Source organism: Chaetomium globosum, genomic scaffold (genome assembly GCF_000143365.1).
Source record: "Chaetomium globosum CBS 148.51 scaffold_7 genomic scaffold, whole genome shotgun sequence".
Classification (NCBI taxonomy): domain Eukaryota; kingdom Fungi; phylum Ascomycota; class Sordariomycetes; order Sordariales; family Chaetomiaceae; genus Chaetomium; species Chaetomium globosum.
In genome coordinates, this window is record NT_165982.1 from 1,944,624 (window position 1) to 1,959,054 (window position 14,431).

At 57.0% G+C, this 14,431-nt stretch overlaps 5 protein-coding genes across 5 annotated transcripts; 1 reads left to right on the forward strand and 4 right to left on the reverse strand.

Moving 5' to 3' along the window:
- Positions 1-1,144: 1,144 nt before the first annotated feature.
- On the reverse strand, positions 1,145-1,959 carry CHGG_10199 (uncharacterized protein; the record flags this gene model as incomplete). The annotated part of the gene is made up of 2 exons (XM_001228125.1): positions 1,145-1,340; positions 1,859-1,959. The coding sequence occupies 2 exons, from the start codon at positions 1,957-1,959 to the stop codon at positions 1,145-1,147; spliced, it is 297 nt and encodes a 98-aa protein (XP_001228126.1).
- A 733-nt stretch (positions 1,960-2,692) lies between these two features.
- Positions 2,693-3,907, reverse strand: CHGG_10200 (uncharacterized protein; the record flags this gene model as incomplete). The annotated part of the gene is made up of 2 exons (XM_001228126.1): positions 2,693-3,452; positions 3,531-3,907. The coding sequence occupies 2 exons, from the start codon at positions 3,905-3,907 to the stop codon at positions 2,693-2,695; spliced, it is 1,137 nt and encodes a 378-aa protein (XP_001228127.1).
- Positions 3,908-6,134: 2,227 nt separating this feature from the next.
- Positions 6,135-8,457, forward strand: CHGG_10201 (uncharacterized protein; the record flags this gene model as incomplete). The annotated part of the gene is made up of 6 exons (XM_001228127.1): positions 6,135-6,181; positions 6,278-6,294; positions 6,394-6,560; positions 6,740-7,876; positions 7,939-8,367; positions 8,422-8,457. The coding sequence occupies 6 exons, from the start codon at positions 6,135-6,137 to the stop codon at positions 8,455-8,457; spliced, it is 1,833 nt and encodes a 610-aa protein (XP_001228128.1).
- Positions 8,458-9,866: 1,409 nt separating this feature from the next.
- On the reverse strand, positions 9,867-11,810 carry CHGG_10202 (uncharacterized protein; the record flags this gene model as incomplete). The annotated part of the gene is made up of 2 exons (XM_001228128.1): positions 9,867-11,343; positions 11,419-11,810. 2 exons carry the CDS (start codon positions 11,808-11,810, stop codon positions 9,867-9,869), a joined length of 1,869 nt encoding a protein of 622 aa, XP_001228129.1.
- Positions 11,811-13,352: 1,542 nt separating this feature from the next.
- Positions 13,353-13,925, reverse strand: CHGG_10203 (uncharacterized protein; the record flags this gene model as incomplete). Its single annotated transcript, XM_001228129.1, has 1 exon — positions 13,353-13,925. One exon carries the CDS (start codon positions 13,923-13,925, stop codon positions 13,353-13,355), a length of 573 nt encoding a protein of 190 aa, XP_001228130.1.
- Between the last annotated feature and the right edge of the window lie 506 nt (positions 13,926-14,431).

A 14,431-nucleotide genomic window follows, 5' to 3' on the forward strand; every position in this document is an offset into this window, starting at 1 on the left:
ACGCAGAAACAAAAGAACACAAAAGTTTAGCCACTTAGCAATACGGGCGGCGATTTTACGGTATCTTCAGGCGTGCAGCTTAACGGCTACCGTTAAAACAAGAGCGGTCGGGGATTACCAACTGTTTTATCCTTCGCTGAGGGCTGTTTTTTCTCGTCATCAGCTACGAGACCGGGGAGCCAAATGGCGAGCCGAAGGAAGATCTCGGTAGTAAGGAAGGGAAATTGGCGACGGTTAAACTTTATTGATAGCTAGTAGATCATCATCCCGATGGGTTGGTACTCGAAGAGGGGCGCGATGAAGCCGCCATGTCCCCGAGACCGTCGCGTAACCCCCACACTCAGCGCGGTGCGCTATCGCATATTAATCGGCGGAGCAAACGAGACCCGCTAGCATCTGGGATGTCAAGGGAAGACAGCGACCTATGTACATATGTATGGTTGCATGCACTCCGTACATACACATGGACAGGCAGACATCGTAAAAAACTGGGCTGCTGCGCCGAAGCCACGACGTCGCCGAGGCGCGTGCTGACACCCACATTTCTGCAATTGAAGGATGCGAGAAATGACGGGTTGTGGGTTCGGTGGCACGGGGAAAGCGGGCCTGGAGCCACACGTCAGCAGCGGACCACCACAACCTCAGGCCTTGGCTGATGTGCAGGCCGATCAACGGAACTTTACACCGAACCCTCCCTTGCCTCCGCCCTCTGCAGAATCCAAGGGGCCTTGTTGTGATCTCACAGCCGGCTCGTGGTATTTCATTAATCCCGCCTCCCCGAGTTGAGGTTAATCATCTGCCTCACCGAAATATTCCATATAGGTAGCCGCCAGCCTTCGAAACACGGAAGCCGAGCAGACCGCCGGTTCACACCCCGAGACTCGAAAATCGGGGAAGGACGAAATTGATGGCGGTCACATTATTGACACCAGGGTCTCACACCGGGAGGCCCACTCCCTGGGCTGTTTTTGCTGGCCTGCCGTTTCAACCTTGAACTCTCGGCTCACCCCTGGTGTCCAGCACCGTCCCCAACAAGCTAGCATCGCATCATGTGTCAGAAATGTTAGCCGGGCCCTCTTTTCCGACGAGTTGATCATCAGACAAGCACAGCCTGTGGGTTCACGATGATCCTCAATCGATCCTCTCAACCAGGGAACTTGGCGCCTCCCAAGCATCTTTCTCCCAATCCGGGTGGTTCACCCATCGTGGGCGCACGACCCACCGCAGCGAGACTGGGAGGACGCAGTGCCCAGCAGGACGCCCGCAGCATGCGGGAGAGGAAGCGAGGGGAGAATGCAATGCCTGTTGGTGCGCTGCCGAGCACGTGCAGTCTTAAAGCTCTGATTTGCGTTGGAGTGCCAAGGAATGCCAAGAAGGCTTGATCGACCAGAGCACATCGCGCGGAGCAAAAGAAGAAAAGGGGAAGGTCAAGGGGGCCAAAACGCTCGGCTTCCCCAGGCGAGCAACTCCTCCCGCTTCGCCCAACCCCACTCAGCGTGCATGAAAACCGGCTCTCGTCGCAGGCCATCCTATTTGCGCTTTTTACGGGTACCGGGACAAGAACAACGCTTTGCAGCCTCAGTCAAAAGGATGAGCTATACGAAGTATGGGCGGTGTCTTCAGAGGTTCCGATTGCTGGCCCCGCCCGAGGTTGCCTGCAAGATGGATTTGCGGCACTGTGCGCAAGCCAGCGGCGATCGATTCGCTTTACCAGGGTCCGGCTCATCTCAAACGCATGCCGCGGACCCTTCCCGGCCGCGCGGGTTGAGCCAACGGACTGGCGAAGCGGGGGGCTGGTGTGGCTAGGGTCAAGCACATTGGAACCGCTTGGCGTGACCCGCTTCCCGTTTGGGCTCACCTTCGCCCCACCTCGGTGGCTTCCGAAACCCGCCGGTGGACTGGACCTGGAATTCTTTGTGATGCTTCGAACTCGAGCTCACGCAAGTTTATCAGCTTCATTTTTGAATGGGGGGATTGCGACGTTTTGTCGGGCCGAATATTTTCGGATCACCGCTACGACGCTTCAAGGTTGCCAGTGCCAACACATTAATAATATGTTGGTCTTTATAAATAAAAAGGCAGCCATCATTGGCAAGAGTCACAGCTTCTCAGACCAAACCCGGTCCCCTCCAACATTTGGACAACTATATGCCACCTGGACGCCGAGACTAGACTTCACTTGCGGGGCTGCCGTTGGCCGGCTAGAGGTAAGATACCGTGAGGAAGTGCCTTCAAGTCTCTCGTTAATGAAGAACCCAAACAAATGGCTCAAGAATATGCCATAAAACCGCGCGCCTCAATTCTAGTACATCTATTAAGCGTACAACAAACTCAAGCGCAGTGCCCCTCCCGGCCCCACGGCAAGTCCCTAGTTCTGCCAACAGACCGACATCAGCCGTAGTAATGCCCTCCCACATCTCGCAAATTGAACTGGTATCGAGTATGCGGCTCGCTCGTAATAGATAAGAAACCAGCCCCGCCCCGCCCCTCGTACCCTGCATGACCCCAACGCCAAAACGGTTGCTCAACCCCTTCAGATCCTCGAATAATTAGGGCCGGTCATAAGTGTTCGCAAAATAAAAGCCAGATGCTCCAAGCCCGCCTCCCCCTACCCTAGCTGTCCGACAACGAAGTAGGAATGGAAGCTCAACGCCATACTCGGCGGTGTGCGAGAGAAGAAAACAAGCATCCTTTACGGTTCGTTCCTGTCCGCGTCCGCGTCCGGGTTGTAATTCGTCTCGCCAAGCATCCCGCTGCCTCCCGTCGCTTGCGCCGTCATGGCATTTGGCGGCGGCGCCTGCGGCTGGCTCTGAACGGTGGGCCCCGTGGCCGAAGGAATAGGCGGCGCAACAGCAGGGGGGACCGGGGCGCTCTGCGCGCGTGCAGCGGCGGTGGCCGTCGCGGCGTGCAGGCGCTGGTCTAGTGCCCTGAGCGCGAGCGCTCGCCTCCGTTCAGCCTCGGCGCGGGCGCTCCCGGGGGCGCCGCGGTTCGTGAAGGTGTGGTGATGGTCGCCGCGAGCGGCAGAAATGTCGGCCTGGCTGAAGGGTACACATAGTCGCATCGCCACGAGCATGTTGAACACCTGCTCCGAGATGGTCGCAATGATGGGGCGGACGGGACTCGGGAAGAACTCGGCTATAGCGAAGGTGTCGCTGGCATCACCGCGAAGGGAGCTCGGTTGCGAAGTGTCAAGATCGGGGAAAGCGACCTTGTAGAAACGTAGGTAGGTCCAGCTGACGAAGAAGCCGTAGACGGCGAGGAGAAAAGAGGCGGCAGTAAGCATAGGTGTGAGGCAGAGCGCTGTGACAAGGCCGATGTAGAGCAACGGGAAGCGAGGAACGCGTAGCGAGAGGAGCCCCCGGAAGAGGGTCACTGTGTGCGCGGGGACGAGCTGGCTGAAAGCGACGAGGAAGGAGATTTGGAGGGGGATGGTCCCAGCGATGGTCATGAGTCTAGCAAAAGGGCACAAGTTAGAATACTACACAAACGGCCATAACCAAGCGACCCCCAGGAAACCAAAAGCCACGTACGTCCATCGCTCGTTGCGTGTCAGGGCAAAGAACAAGATCGAAGTGCCAAAGCATAGCGCGTTGGGAACCACCGCGGTAACAAGCAAGAATTTGGCAAACTCGCGCGAGGACCATGCGCGCTCTAGGTAACGGCCGCCATTATAGAGTGTGACGCAGGCGATAGATAAGGTAAAGACGTTGCTCTCGACGAGTGTTGTCGTCAGGAAGGTCCACGGGTAGACTAGCGATAGTTGTGGTATGAGGTTGAGGTAGGGGATGACAATCTCCGAGTTTGCCGTCCACTGCCGGTATCTGATCGCTGCACTCAGCACCGACTGTAGGCCCAACACGATGAGCACAATCCGGGTCACCGGGGGAATGTTTATTCGGGGCGGCATGGTGGGCGGGCTTCTGTTCTTGAGTCGAGACCTCAAGATTGGGACGGAGCGGCTTCTCCTTGTCAGGGAACTGTGTGCTTGCACTTTTTGGGATGGTTGGGCAAGCAGCCGAGTTTTTCCCGACCTGCTTTGATGCCTTCGGGGTTAGGGTAATTACCGTATGTTGAACCTTTGAACCGAACCACAGCTTCAAATCTTGGCGCGCAGCCTTTTTGTGGTCATGGCTGCTTGATCTGGCCATCGCGGGCCACTGACCGCCGGTGTAACCAGGCGCTTGTCTTTGTGGCCCTGTGAATTTGTGGCGGTGGATGACAGGCCGGGCTTCACTCCCTCAAGCCTCGGTCTTCTCCGCCTGGAACCCCAAAGCTATCTTGCAGCAACCTGGAAGGCACATAGAATGCGGGACTTCGAATAACTCAACTCCATCTCCTTTTATTTCCCATCGACTGCGACCCTCGCGCTTGATGGCCAGAGGCTGCCCAATCCGCACAGGTGAGGTTGGGCATCCTCATGATACCGATGACACTATGCGGGGCAACGGTAACTTCATTCGAAGTACGAATGAATATTGACACACATACCTTACATGTACACTACGCCGCAGAAACCGTGCAGCTTCCAACTGTCGTCCTGATTAACCGCCCGCTGGGTCCGCCACCCCTGAAACATGACACCCCAACCTTTTTGTCGCCAATGGGTGCGACCCTAAGACACCATCCGATGGCCCCCTTGATTGGGCAAGGTCGTGAGTTCTTTGATTCGAAGGATGGCAGTTGTTTCCTTTGTTTCCCCTGTTCCCGAGCCCCCGCAATTTCTCAGCCCTGGGACCTTTTTGCTTGTCGCACGCGTAGGGCGGGCCATTTCCTTTTGGGCCATTGTCTTCCTCCACCCCAGCAGGAAATGAAGGTCTGTTCTTCCCCTTGCGTCCTTTTCCCAAGTCCCATGGCAAGGCCTGCCTGCAGAACTGCGGCCGGGATCTCGTAAGGCGGCGTCGGGTCAGATTCGATGTGGAGGGATTCCGCCTTCCCGAAATTGGCATGTACGACAGGGACAGTAATTTCAGTACTGGCCCCACCGTTCCTCCCCAAACATTCATGTTTTCCTCCACAGCTCCGGCAGTCCGGTGAACCTCAGGCTGAGGCGAGATACCGAGCCCTATCGTGGCGAAAGGCAGCATACGATACCTCGATGCCTTCACAGTAAACGCCAGCCGTAGAGCTTGGGGTTGGAGCTGGTCCCCGCTGCCAGTTGCAATCTGAGTGTGATGGGCAAATTTTTGGCTGAAACAAGTGCGGTTCAAGCAAGGTAAGGTAACATTGAACGGGACCATCTGTCACATCGAGCATAAAATCCCGAAGGATGGGTCAGCCGTCGCACCTGCCCGGGGGAGATCTCGCTTTTAGATTCTATAGTTATCACTCGCTACAAGTAAAACAGTAATATGTTCTCGAGAATCCATGTTTAAATCGCGAGAGCTGCAGTCGAGTTCGAGAACGTGATGTTTGAAAACGTGGTGCATTACAAGAATCTCGGTGCAGTCATAACTGTATTTCGTAAAGCATTTCAACAGCCATCGCCTTCCCGAGAATGGAAGCTGCTAGCCCGAAATGGCGTGCAGGGCCAGGTCTGACCTGCATCCTCGCGCAGAGAAATCTGGAACTCTTTCGGCGGTCCACAACCAGGGTGTTTCATGGTTGAATGGTAATACAATCAATGGTCCAGCACGACAAACAAAACCCGCGTGTTTCTCTTGTCGAGTCTTTCGATAGCTTCCATCACGTGTGTTGAATGAGATAGATCAGAACTCGATCAGCGATCGATGCTCTCTGTCCGTCCCCCTGGTCGCCACGCAGCACCCCGCGGGGCTGGCCGTTTGATCTTTTACCTGCTTGGTTGGCTGAGGTGCTGGTTCCGTACCGCGATCCAAGTCGTTCGCCTAAACAAGCGGCAGGGACCACTTGGCTGGTGAGGTGGGACCCATGCCTCACGCTTGACAAACCCGCACTGGCTGGCCCGTGGTCCGAACACTGCCAATCTCAAATCTCGGCCTGGCGCTTTCGAGGTTGCTTTTCACCCTTCAACACCGAATTCTTGCCCAAAACCACCCCATTCGCGATCTGCTCATCGACCGAGCGCCCGTCATCGCGCGCTCTCATCGCTACGCCCGGCATCAATACCTCTGCTGCGTCGCTCTCGCCACTCACTGCCGAACCCCGGCGCGCCGACAATGAAGGAGCTACTTGACACGGACCGGGTCAACTTTCTTGTCTGGAGGTTCGTTGTTTTTTTTACTTCGCCGAAAGACTCAGCCAAGGGCGCTGTTTGGGGCGGTCTGATCACTGACTCGACGTTTTCGATTCCAAAATTTAGGTACCTGCTTGAATCTAGTAGGTGCACTGTCGCGGCGAGCTCTTTCTAGAGCCCCGCTGCTGCCCTGTTGCCCTCCTGGGCATTGAATCTGGGTGAGGTGAGACTGACCACCACAGATTATCGGGAGACGGCCGCCAAGCTCCAAAAAGAGTGGAGGGTGCACCAACCTCACAGGCAGTTCGATTTCGCATCTCATGTGAACACATATGCCCTGGTGTCGCTTCTGAACAAAGGCCTCATCTACGAAGACTACCAAAGGCAGTTTTCGGCGGCTGCGCACGAGGTACGGTGTCTTCTACGATTTCAGGACTTCCTCTCATTTATGGCCATCCAATTCTCTGGGCGTGCCCTCCATTCCTGTTGGGGTTGCACCCGGCATGGAATTGGCGGGTAGGTGTGCTGGTGGTGGCTTTGGGCCCAGGGGGGGGCGCTAGTGTCGGGGTTACTGACATTTGCTTGCAGGCGGCGCGCGATGTGCCGGCAACGGCCGATGCAGGTGCGCGGGGGGTGTTTGGGCCGCTAAAATTCCAGCCCGAGGTGGTGATGGACGAGGATGAGGAGGACGATGAGGAATTCGAACTGGAGGCCGAACCCGAGGAAATCGAGAACCCGCGGAAACGGGCGGTCGAGCGGCAGCATCACCGCGAATTGTCGCATGGATCCCCCGCAAAGCGACAGCGGCTCAGCAACGGCTACGAGAATGGGGTCGATTCAGCCACCACGCCAATGGAAATCGACCACCAACATCCTGACAACAACCACGCCTATCCGTCACCGCTTGAGGGCGAACAAGCCGAGTCCCCGCTCCTGCGCACCGAGGGCCCGTCTCGCGGCACGCAGGTCGAAAAGGTGCGCGATCTGACGCAGGGCACCGTATTTCTGCGACTGGGTGCCGACGAATCCCAGGAAGCGAGCGAAAACCCTCTTGTGCTCCTCTGCGAGTGGAACCCCCGGGACCCAGCCCTCTTGGCGACCGCCGGTACAGATGCGCTAGCCCGCATTTGGACATTACCCTGTGGAACCGCCCCAGACGCGGAGCCTGGTCACGTGGATTCCCCCAGCCCATCATCGTTGAGCATCGTCGAGGACGACCTCCCCAAGAATGCGACTGTCTCAGCCATGGCATGGAGCTCGAACGGAGAGCTCATCGCGCTTGGCACGGAACTCGGCAACAAGTCGCGGGTGAGCATCTGCTCTATGGATGGAACGAGCATGCACCGCTTCGACGGCCTCGACACCCCCGTCACTAATCTCTGCTGGAGCCCCAACAACAACCTCCTTCTTGCCATTAGCCCGGATCTAAGCGGTGGGATGGCGGAACCGAGAACCCTGATTCACATTTCGTCTCCTTCCAGGGTGAACTCCCTATCGCATGTCCTAGACCACGACCTCCCCTCCGACAGCCTCGATGCGACATGGATCAGCGAGACCGAGTTCCTCTTGTGTGGCGGTGACCTGCTAGTCTCCTTCCGATGCACAGAGCAAGGGATTGTGCAGGGTAGAGAGTTCCAGACGGGCACGGATGAACGCTTCAGCCTCGTCGAGTTCGATTGGAGGTCTAAGCTGGTTGCGACCGCGAGCGAAAAGGGCTACATTGACGTGGGTTTGCGATGCTGACAAAGAAAGAGATTAATGTAGCTTGCTGACAATGGTTGCGTTAGATCTGGGATGAGTCTGGAAAGCGCCGCTCAATACCTGCGCACGACGGTGGCATCACAAGCCTCAAGTGGCAACCGCTGCAAAACGACCCTGCCGAAGACGAGCGATTGCTAGTATCCGGGGGCGAGGATGGGGCCGTTCTGGTGTGGAATGTTCGAAGTGCCGAGGTCAAGCCAAAATATTCTATTACCATGCCGCCACCGCTCGCAGTCAACAACCTCTCGATGAGTCCCGACGGGTCACTCATCGCCGTGGCGACACACGACAGGATACTTGTTTGGAAAATTGGTGACCACGCCATGCCCAAGGCTAGCTGGGTGCCGCAGCCGGGCTGGCAAAGCCCTAACACGGGTACCGATTCCGAGGATGCCATTCCCTGTTTGGGGTGGGACTGCGAGGGCCAGCGCTTGGTCTATGGTTCGGAAAATAGGGTATGTAGCAGTGATAACTTGCTTATCGGCCCACTGCTGACACTTCATATATAGCTTGCCGTCATAAGCCTCCGCGAACACGAGAGGTGATGTGGGGACCATCAACAAAGTCGAGGTCGTCCCATCAATGGCCACGCCGAGAGCTCAACCCAGCAAGCGACAAACGGAAATTGCCATTGGATTCTGCGGCCGGGCGAGCACTCATTCCGTGTTTCAAATCCAGCCATATCAGGTCGAGACGGCATGTCGTCAACACGTTCGACCAGGTGATGTACGGGAGAGCCTCACCATCGAAGGATTGCGGCCGCCAACCGCGGTTCAGGCAGAGCCCCACATAAGGACGACAGTGACAGCCCGGAATAACGTCGCCTTTCGCCCTGACCTCCTTGCAAAGGGCGATCAAATGCCGACGATGTGGGCGGCCTTCGCCAAGGCAACTTAAGGTCGATTCCGGCTCCCTAGTAAGGATTATGCCAGCTTTTGCCGCGAGGACTAGGGAATAAAACCGGCCACCTCAAACGAGATATTTGACGTCCCAGTCTCCAACCAGTCCCGCCTCGTGCAGTTAGTAGGGGGTAATTGGCTTCCGGGACCACCTCCGTTGATATCTACGTCTTCGGCCTCTTGAACGGGTTACAGGGACTCCATTCATGTCCTAAATGCACAGCTGGAACCATATCGTTGCCCCTTTCACCCCGCGCATGGGCAGGACAGCATGTAGGATGGTCGCGGGCCTGGGAAAACACAACCCTTGCGGCACGACCAATCTGGTGGATGAGTTGGTGCTTACGAGAGTAGTAGCCTTGCATTGCGGAGAGTCGATTTACTTGGGGGGTTGGAGCACATCATGGGTTGAAAAGCGGAGCGTTTGATTTTGTTTGCAATATCTTTTGGGGGGCGTTGCTCTTTCAGACTCGGCGGGAAATCAAGGGTAGCGTGAGATATGTTATATCTGTACATCGTACTTAGAAATGGCGACCCTGACACTCGCAACTGCCCCGCCCTCATCTGACCTAAGGTACTTGTCAAACATTTGAACCGACAATTGCGCTTCGCAAGCAGTCCTTCCATTGCTTCTAGGTCCTTATCATGAACTAAGCTCAAGGACGACATCGCCAGTTGTCATTACGATGGCATCTCGAGGAAATTAAGGGAAACCAACCTCCTCCTTGATAGGAGGGGGGGCCTTCAGGTGTGTGTATAAGGCAGGAAGAAGAACGGATCCCATTTAAAACCTCACAACATGCGCCGTCGATTTTTGCGATGTACATTAAAAACTAGTTTTCTTTTGACCCAGAGGTCGTAGATGTCATGCCGTATTATATGAAGAGACGTTTCTATGTGCTGGGTATTCAAATGCCCCCGTGCCATGCATCTTTTCCTAAACCAAAACGCCGATGCTCAAGCAAAGCCACCAACCACCACTATGCGCACATTACACAACCCCGCCTTCCTACTTTACAATCCATCAACCAGCCAGTTTCCCAGCGACAGCACCCTCAAACAACACTCCTCGCATCGCGATCCAGTCTCGGCCGGCTAGCATCAGCCGCATTCTCCATCACCACCTTCTCATTCACGGCATTCGCCCCCTCCTCGTCCGACGAGTCAGCCGAGCCGGGCGGCGCGGGGTTGTTGTTGGCGGAGAAAGTGGGTGCGAAGGCGCTGCGGGCGCGGATCTTGTGGCCGTACAGCCAGAAAACGACGGGGATGGGGACCAGGGCCACCGCGATGCACCCCAGCAGCGTGGACGCCCACTGGATGCCCATGCCCTCGAACATGTAGCGCGAGAAGAGCGGGAAGCCGGCGCCGGCGAGCGAGCGCAGGAAGGTGTTGCCCGCGATGGCGGACGCCGCGAACATGAGGTACGCGTCGACCAGGTAGTTGAGCGACTGCAGGAAGATGGAGGCCAGGCCGAACCCGCTGAGCAGGCCCGAGAGGGTCGGCACGATCCAGTGGATGTCGGCGCGGTAGCCGGACCAGCCGAACCAGAAGAGCCCGCCGGCGAAGGCCACGCCGCCGGCGATGACGCTGGGCAGGCGCCACTCGGGGATGGGCACGCCGTTGTTGGCGGCCAGCTTGCGCTGGTACCAGGGCTGTTGGAGGAGCACCACGATGCCGGCGATGATCTGGCCCGTGACCATGCCGAAGAAGGTGAGGCCCGAGACGCCGGCCGACATGCGGTGCACGCCCTGGAAGACGAAGGGGTAGGCGGTCAGGAAGAGGTACAGCAGGCCGTAGATGAAGGCCATGTAGACCGAGATGAGGGTGACGATGGGTTCGGTGAAGAGCAGCCGCATGGGGCGCGAGAAGTTCTTGGTGACGAGCTCGCGCACGTCGATCTCGATCTCCTCCTGCTTGGCGTGGATGCCCCAGTTGAGGGTGCGGCGCCGCAGTTCGGCCGCCTTGCCGACCAGGATGGTGGGCGGGTATGTTTCCTCGAGGAAGAACAGATCCAGCACGAAGGCGAGGATGCCCATGAAGGAGACAATCCACGAGGTCCAACGCCAGCCGAGGTGCGACTCGACGATGAAGCCGCCGACGAAGGGCGCCAGGAGCGGGCCGGTGAAGACGGTCATGGAGAAGACGGTGATGGCGATGCCGCGGGTCCGGTTGTCGAACATGTCGGAGAAGACGGCAGCCACGACGGCGAGAGGGCAGGCACCGAAGAAGCCGGCGAAGAAACGGGTTATGAGAACCGTCTGGAGGTCCTTGGAGACGGCGTTGGCGATGTTAAAGATGAAGAAGCCGAACATGGAGAGGACCAGCGGCAGGCGGCGACCCTTGAGTTCGGAGAGAGGTGCCCAGAAGGTCGGGCCGGTAGCGAAACCGAGAACGTAGAAGGAGACACCGAGGAGGGAAACTTCGGAAGACACGCCAAACTCGCGGGCGACTGCGCCGGTCGCGGCGGAGAATATACTCGAGCCGAAGGCGGCGGTCATGGTGGTGAAGCCGAGCATAACAGCCGTGGCGATCCTATAGAACCCGCCGTTAGCTTTCTGTCACTGTTAAGGGGTAGAGAGGAGTTGTAGGGAGCGGTGTTGAACTCACTTCTTCTTCAGCGGCCAGTTCTGGGCGTGGAGAGGATCATCGGGCCCGTCGAACTCGACAACATAGTCCTCCTGGTTTGGTAGTAGTGGTGGGTATTCCTTGCCGGCACCGAAATTGGGTAGTGGCCTCTTCCATTCTTTCCCCCGAGCATCTCTCCCAACTGTTCCGCTATGTTGACTCCGTGCTGTCTGAATGCGGCTCAGTTCGGTGTTGTGGCGTTCCAGATCCCGTTGTGTCTCAACACGGTTCAACCCGGTCCCCCGCTGGGACGCCTCCGTGGACGAGCTGGACACAGACGACGCTGAGACCACCCGTTCGATTTCCTCGCTACGGCGTAGAGAAGCATCGTGTTCGACCGCCTCGAGAGCGCGGTCTACGTTGTCTTGTACCATTGGGCTGTCTTGAGTGACTGAATCCTAGTATCCTGGAAGGGTTGATGTTTCTATCCGGTGTATTCGTGTATTCAAGGGGGATATCAACAGCACAGCACACCGGCAGGCAAGCCAGCAAGAGTGAGAAGCAGTGGAACCCTGTATTTGATAGTAAGGAAGTCGATATAAAACCAAGGTTCGTCCCTAATGGAGTGGTAGCTCGAAGAGTGATGATGAAATTTGCCTCCTCTTGGGGGGCGTCCCCCTCCTAATAAAGAAGATCGATCTACACATCCCGGGCACTTGCTCACGGGCAAAAGAATAATGATTCATGGATTCGTCAGGGCAAGGGAACAAAAACTGGAGTCCACATTGAATGTTTGCCCATGCCAAGCGGTTCCGTCGGTGGTTCGGCCGGGTCCATGATGTGGCCTCGGCATTCGCGTTTTCCAGCCGGCATCCGTGATTACCAATTTGGGTCGCCGCATCCAACAGCGCTATCCTTTCTTTTACTGCATGGCATTGCTGGGCTGTTCAAAAAAAAAAATGGAGTTGATGGACCCGGCAACCTTCCTGCCGATGACAAGGTCAAGTTTCGAACCGCAGATGACAGACGGCAATAGAGCCGCGGGATGCTGCTATCTCCCGTCGCCGTCCTTCGCTTGTAAATTTTCATTATGGAATCCCAGCTCAGCGGTGCATTTGTCCCCGTTCATCTCCGCCAAGGCCCGCCGGTGACCCTCAATGACCCCATCCCGAAGCACCTAACAGCCCAAGAGTGGAGCGCAACTTCAGATCAGGAGAATGGCCACTGCATGCCTGGTCCATCAGAATGGGGCCAGATGCTTCGGTTGTTGTTGCTTAGTTTGCGGGTTTGTCCGTAGCCGTTACTCGTCATGGTGTTGAGCTCGCAGCATCGATCCGTAATGCATGGAGTATGGCTGACGTAGATTGCTTACTACTCTGCTTCGATCTGCCCCTCCTGACAAACACAGAATACAGATCTGTAATGGGCGGGATTCGGGTTTCGATGACAAGAAGCGACGCCCGTCTTAAGTCCGGGTCGTTGACTCGCTTTTGACGTAATCCCGCAGCGCAGCCACCATCGAGGGCGCCATGGCTTGCATCGTCCAATCAAGAGACAGGATGATCTGCCGTGGGAGGAAGTCGTCCCGCAAGGCTCGAAACCTCAGGGGCTTGCTGAACGGCGTTCCCGGTTGCGACTTTGGCCACCATCGGGAAATTTCTTCTTCCAATTTTTTTCTTCCATTCTTACTTTGCATCGGTGCCTGGCTGCCCAACAGGGCTGCTTGCGGGTGCCAAGGGAATGCGACGGGCCAGATTCCTTTTTCTTTGGAATTCCGCTGTCCGCTATCCGCCATCCGCGAGTTGCCGCTGGTGACCGAGAATAGCCTCGTTTACCGGTTTCCACTCTTACTGCCTCGGCACGCAGATCCAGCGGCGGAAAGCTTAACTTCACAACGGAGAACCCGCTTGTTGCGCATGGATGCATCGTGAAGATTCTAGGATCCACCAAAATGCAGGTTCGATGTACAAAGTATTTCAACGCACACCCCATCGGTCATCTTCCAGAAGACTCGCCGCTTCTTCCAAGCTCAGCCCTGCCGTTTCCGGGTAGAAGTTCCAGATCAACCCATACCCAACGGCGCATATTCCCGCATAGAGCACGAATGTCCAGGACGGCGTGAGCGCATCCATGAGCAGTAGGAAGGTCAGCCCTATGACAAAATTGGCTCCCCAGTTGGTTGCCGTGGCAATGCCGCTCCCAAGCGACCGCACGTTGAGCGCGAACAGCTCGCTCTGCATCCAGGGCACATTCCCCAATCCCAAGGCGTAACCAGCGACGTAGACCATGATGCTCACGAGAATGGTAATTGCCGCCCCCTGAGCAGGGGCGGCGGTAGGTTTGTCACCGGTCGAATCGACGGCAGCGAGCGTGATAAACGAGAAGCCGTGTGCTGCGAGGATGAGGCCCACCACCATGAACGGAATCGACCAGAGCAGAATGCGCCTCCTCCCGATACGGTCGATCAACAAGAGGGCCACAAGGGTGAAAGCGAAGTTGGTGACCGCCACGACCAACGAGGTGAGTGTCGGGATCGGGAATCCGAGCATCGTGAATATCGTAGCCGAGAAGTACATGAGCGAGTTCTACGCGGCTGGTCAGTATCTGGATCGCAGGCTGGGAGCCCAAGGGCACTCACAAACCCGCATAACTGCTGCAACCCCTGAAGTAAACAAGCAATGGCCAACGCCCTGCAATCTCTTCTCACCCCCAACAGCTCCCCGGCCGAGTCCAACCACGCAGCTTTCCCAGCCCCCCTCCCATTCCCTCGTAACCTCCTCCCCTCACTCTCATCCCTCACCTCAATCTCAATCCCCTTCACCGTTGCATCCACCTCCCTCCCCTTCCCCTCCCCCACAAGCACCCTCTCCACCACCTTCCTCGTCTCCCGCGCCCTCAGTGCCTCCATCAGCCACTTGGGGCGGGGCGAGGGAATCACAATGACCACCCCCTGGCATCGCCAACGGGGACCCACACTACGGAAGCTTACGCAGACGCGCCTTCGCCTTTTCCCCTAAAGTGGAGCGTGGATCGGCCCATGGGCTAGGCAACCCCC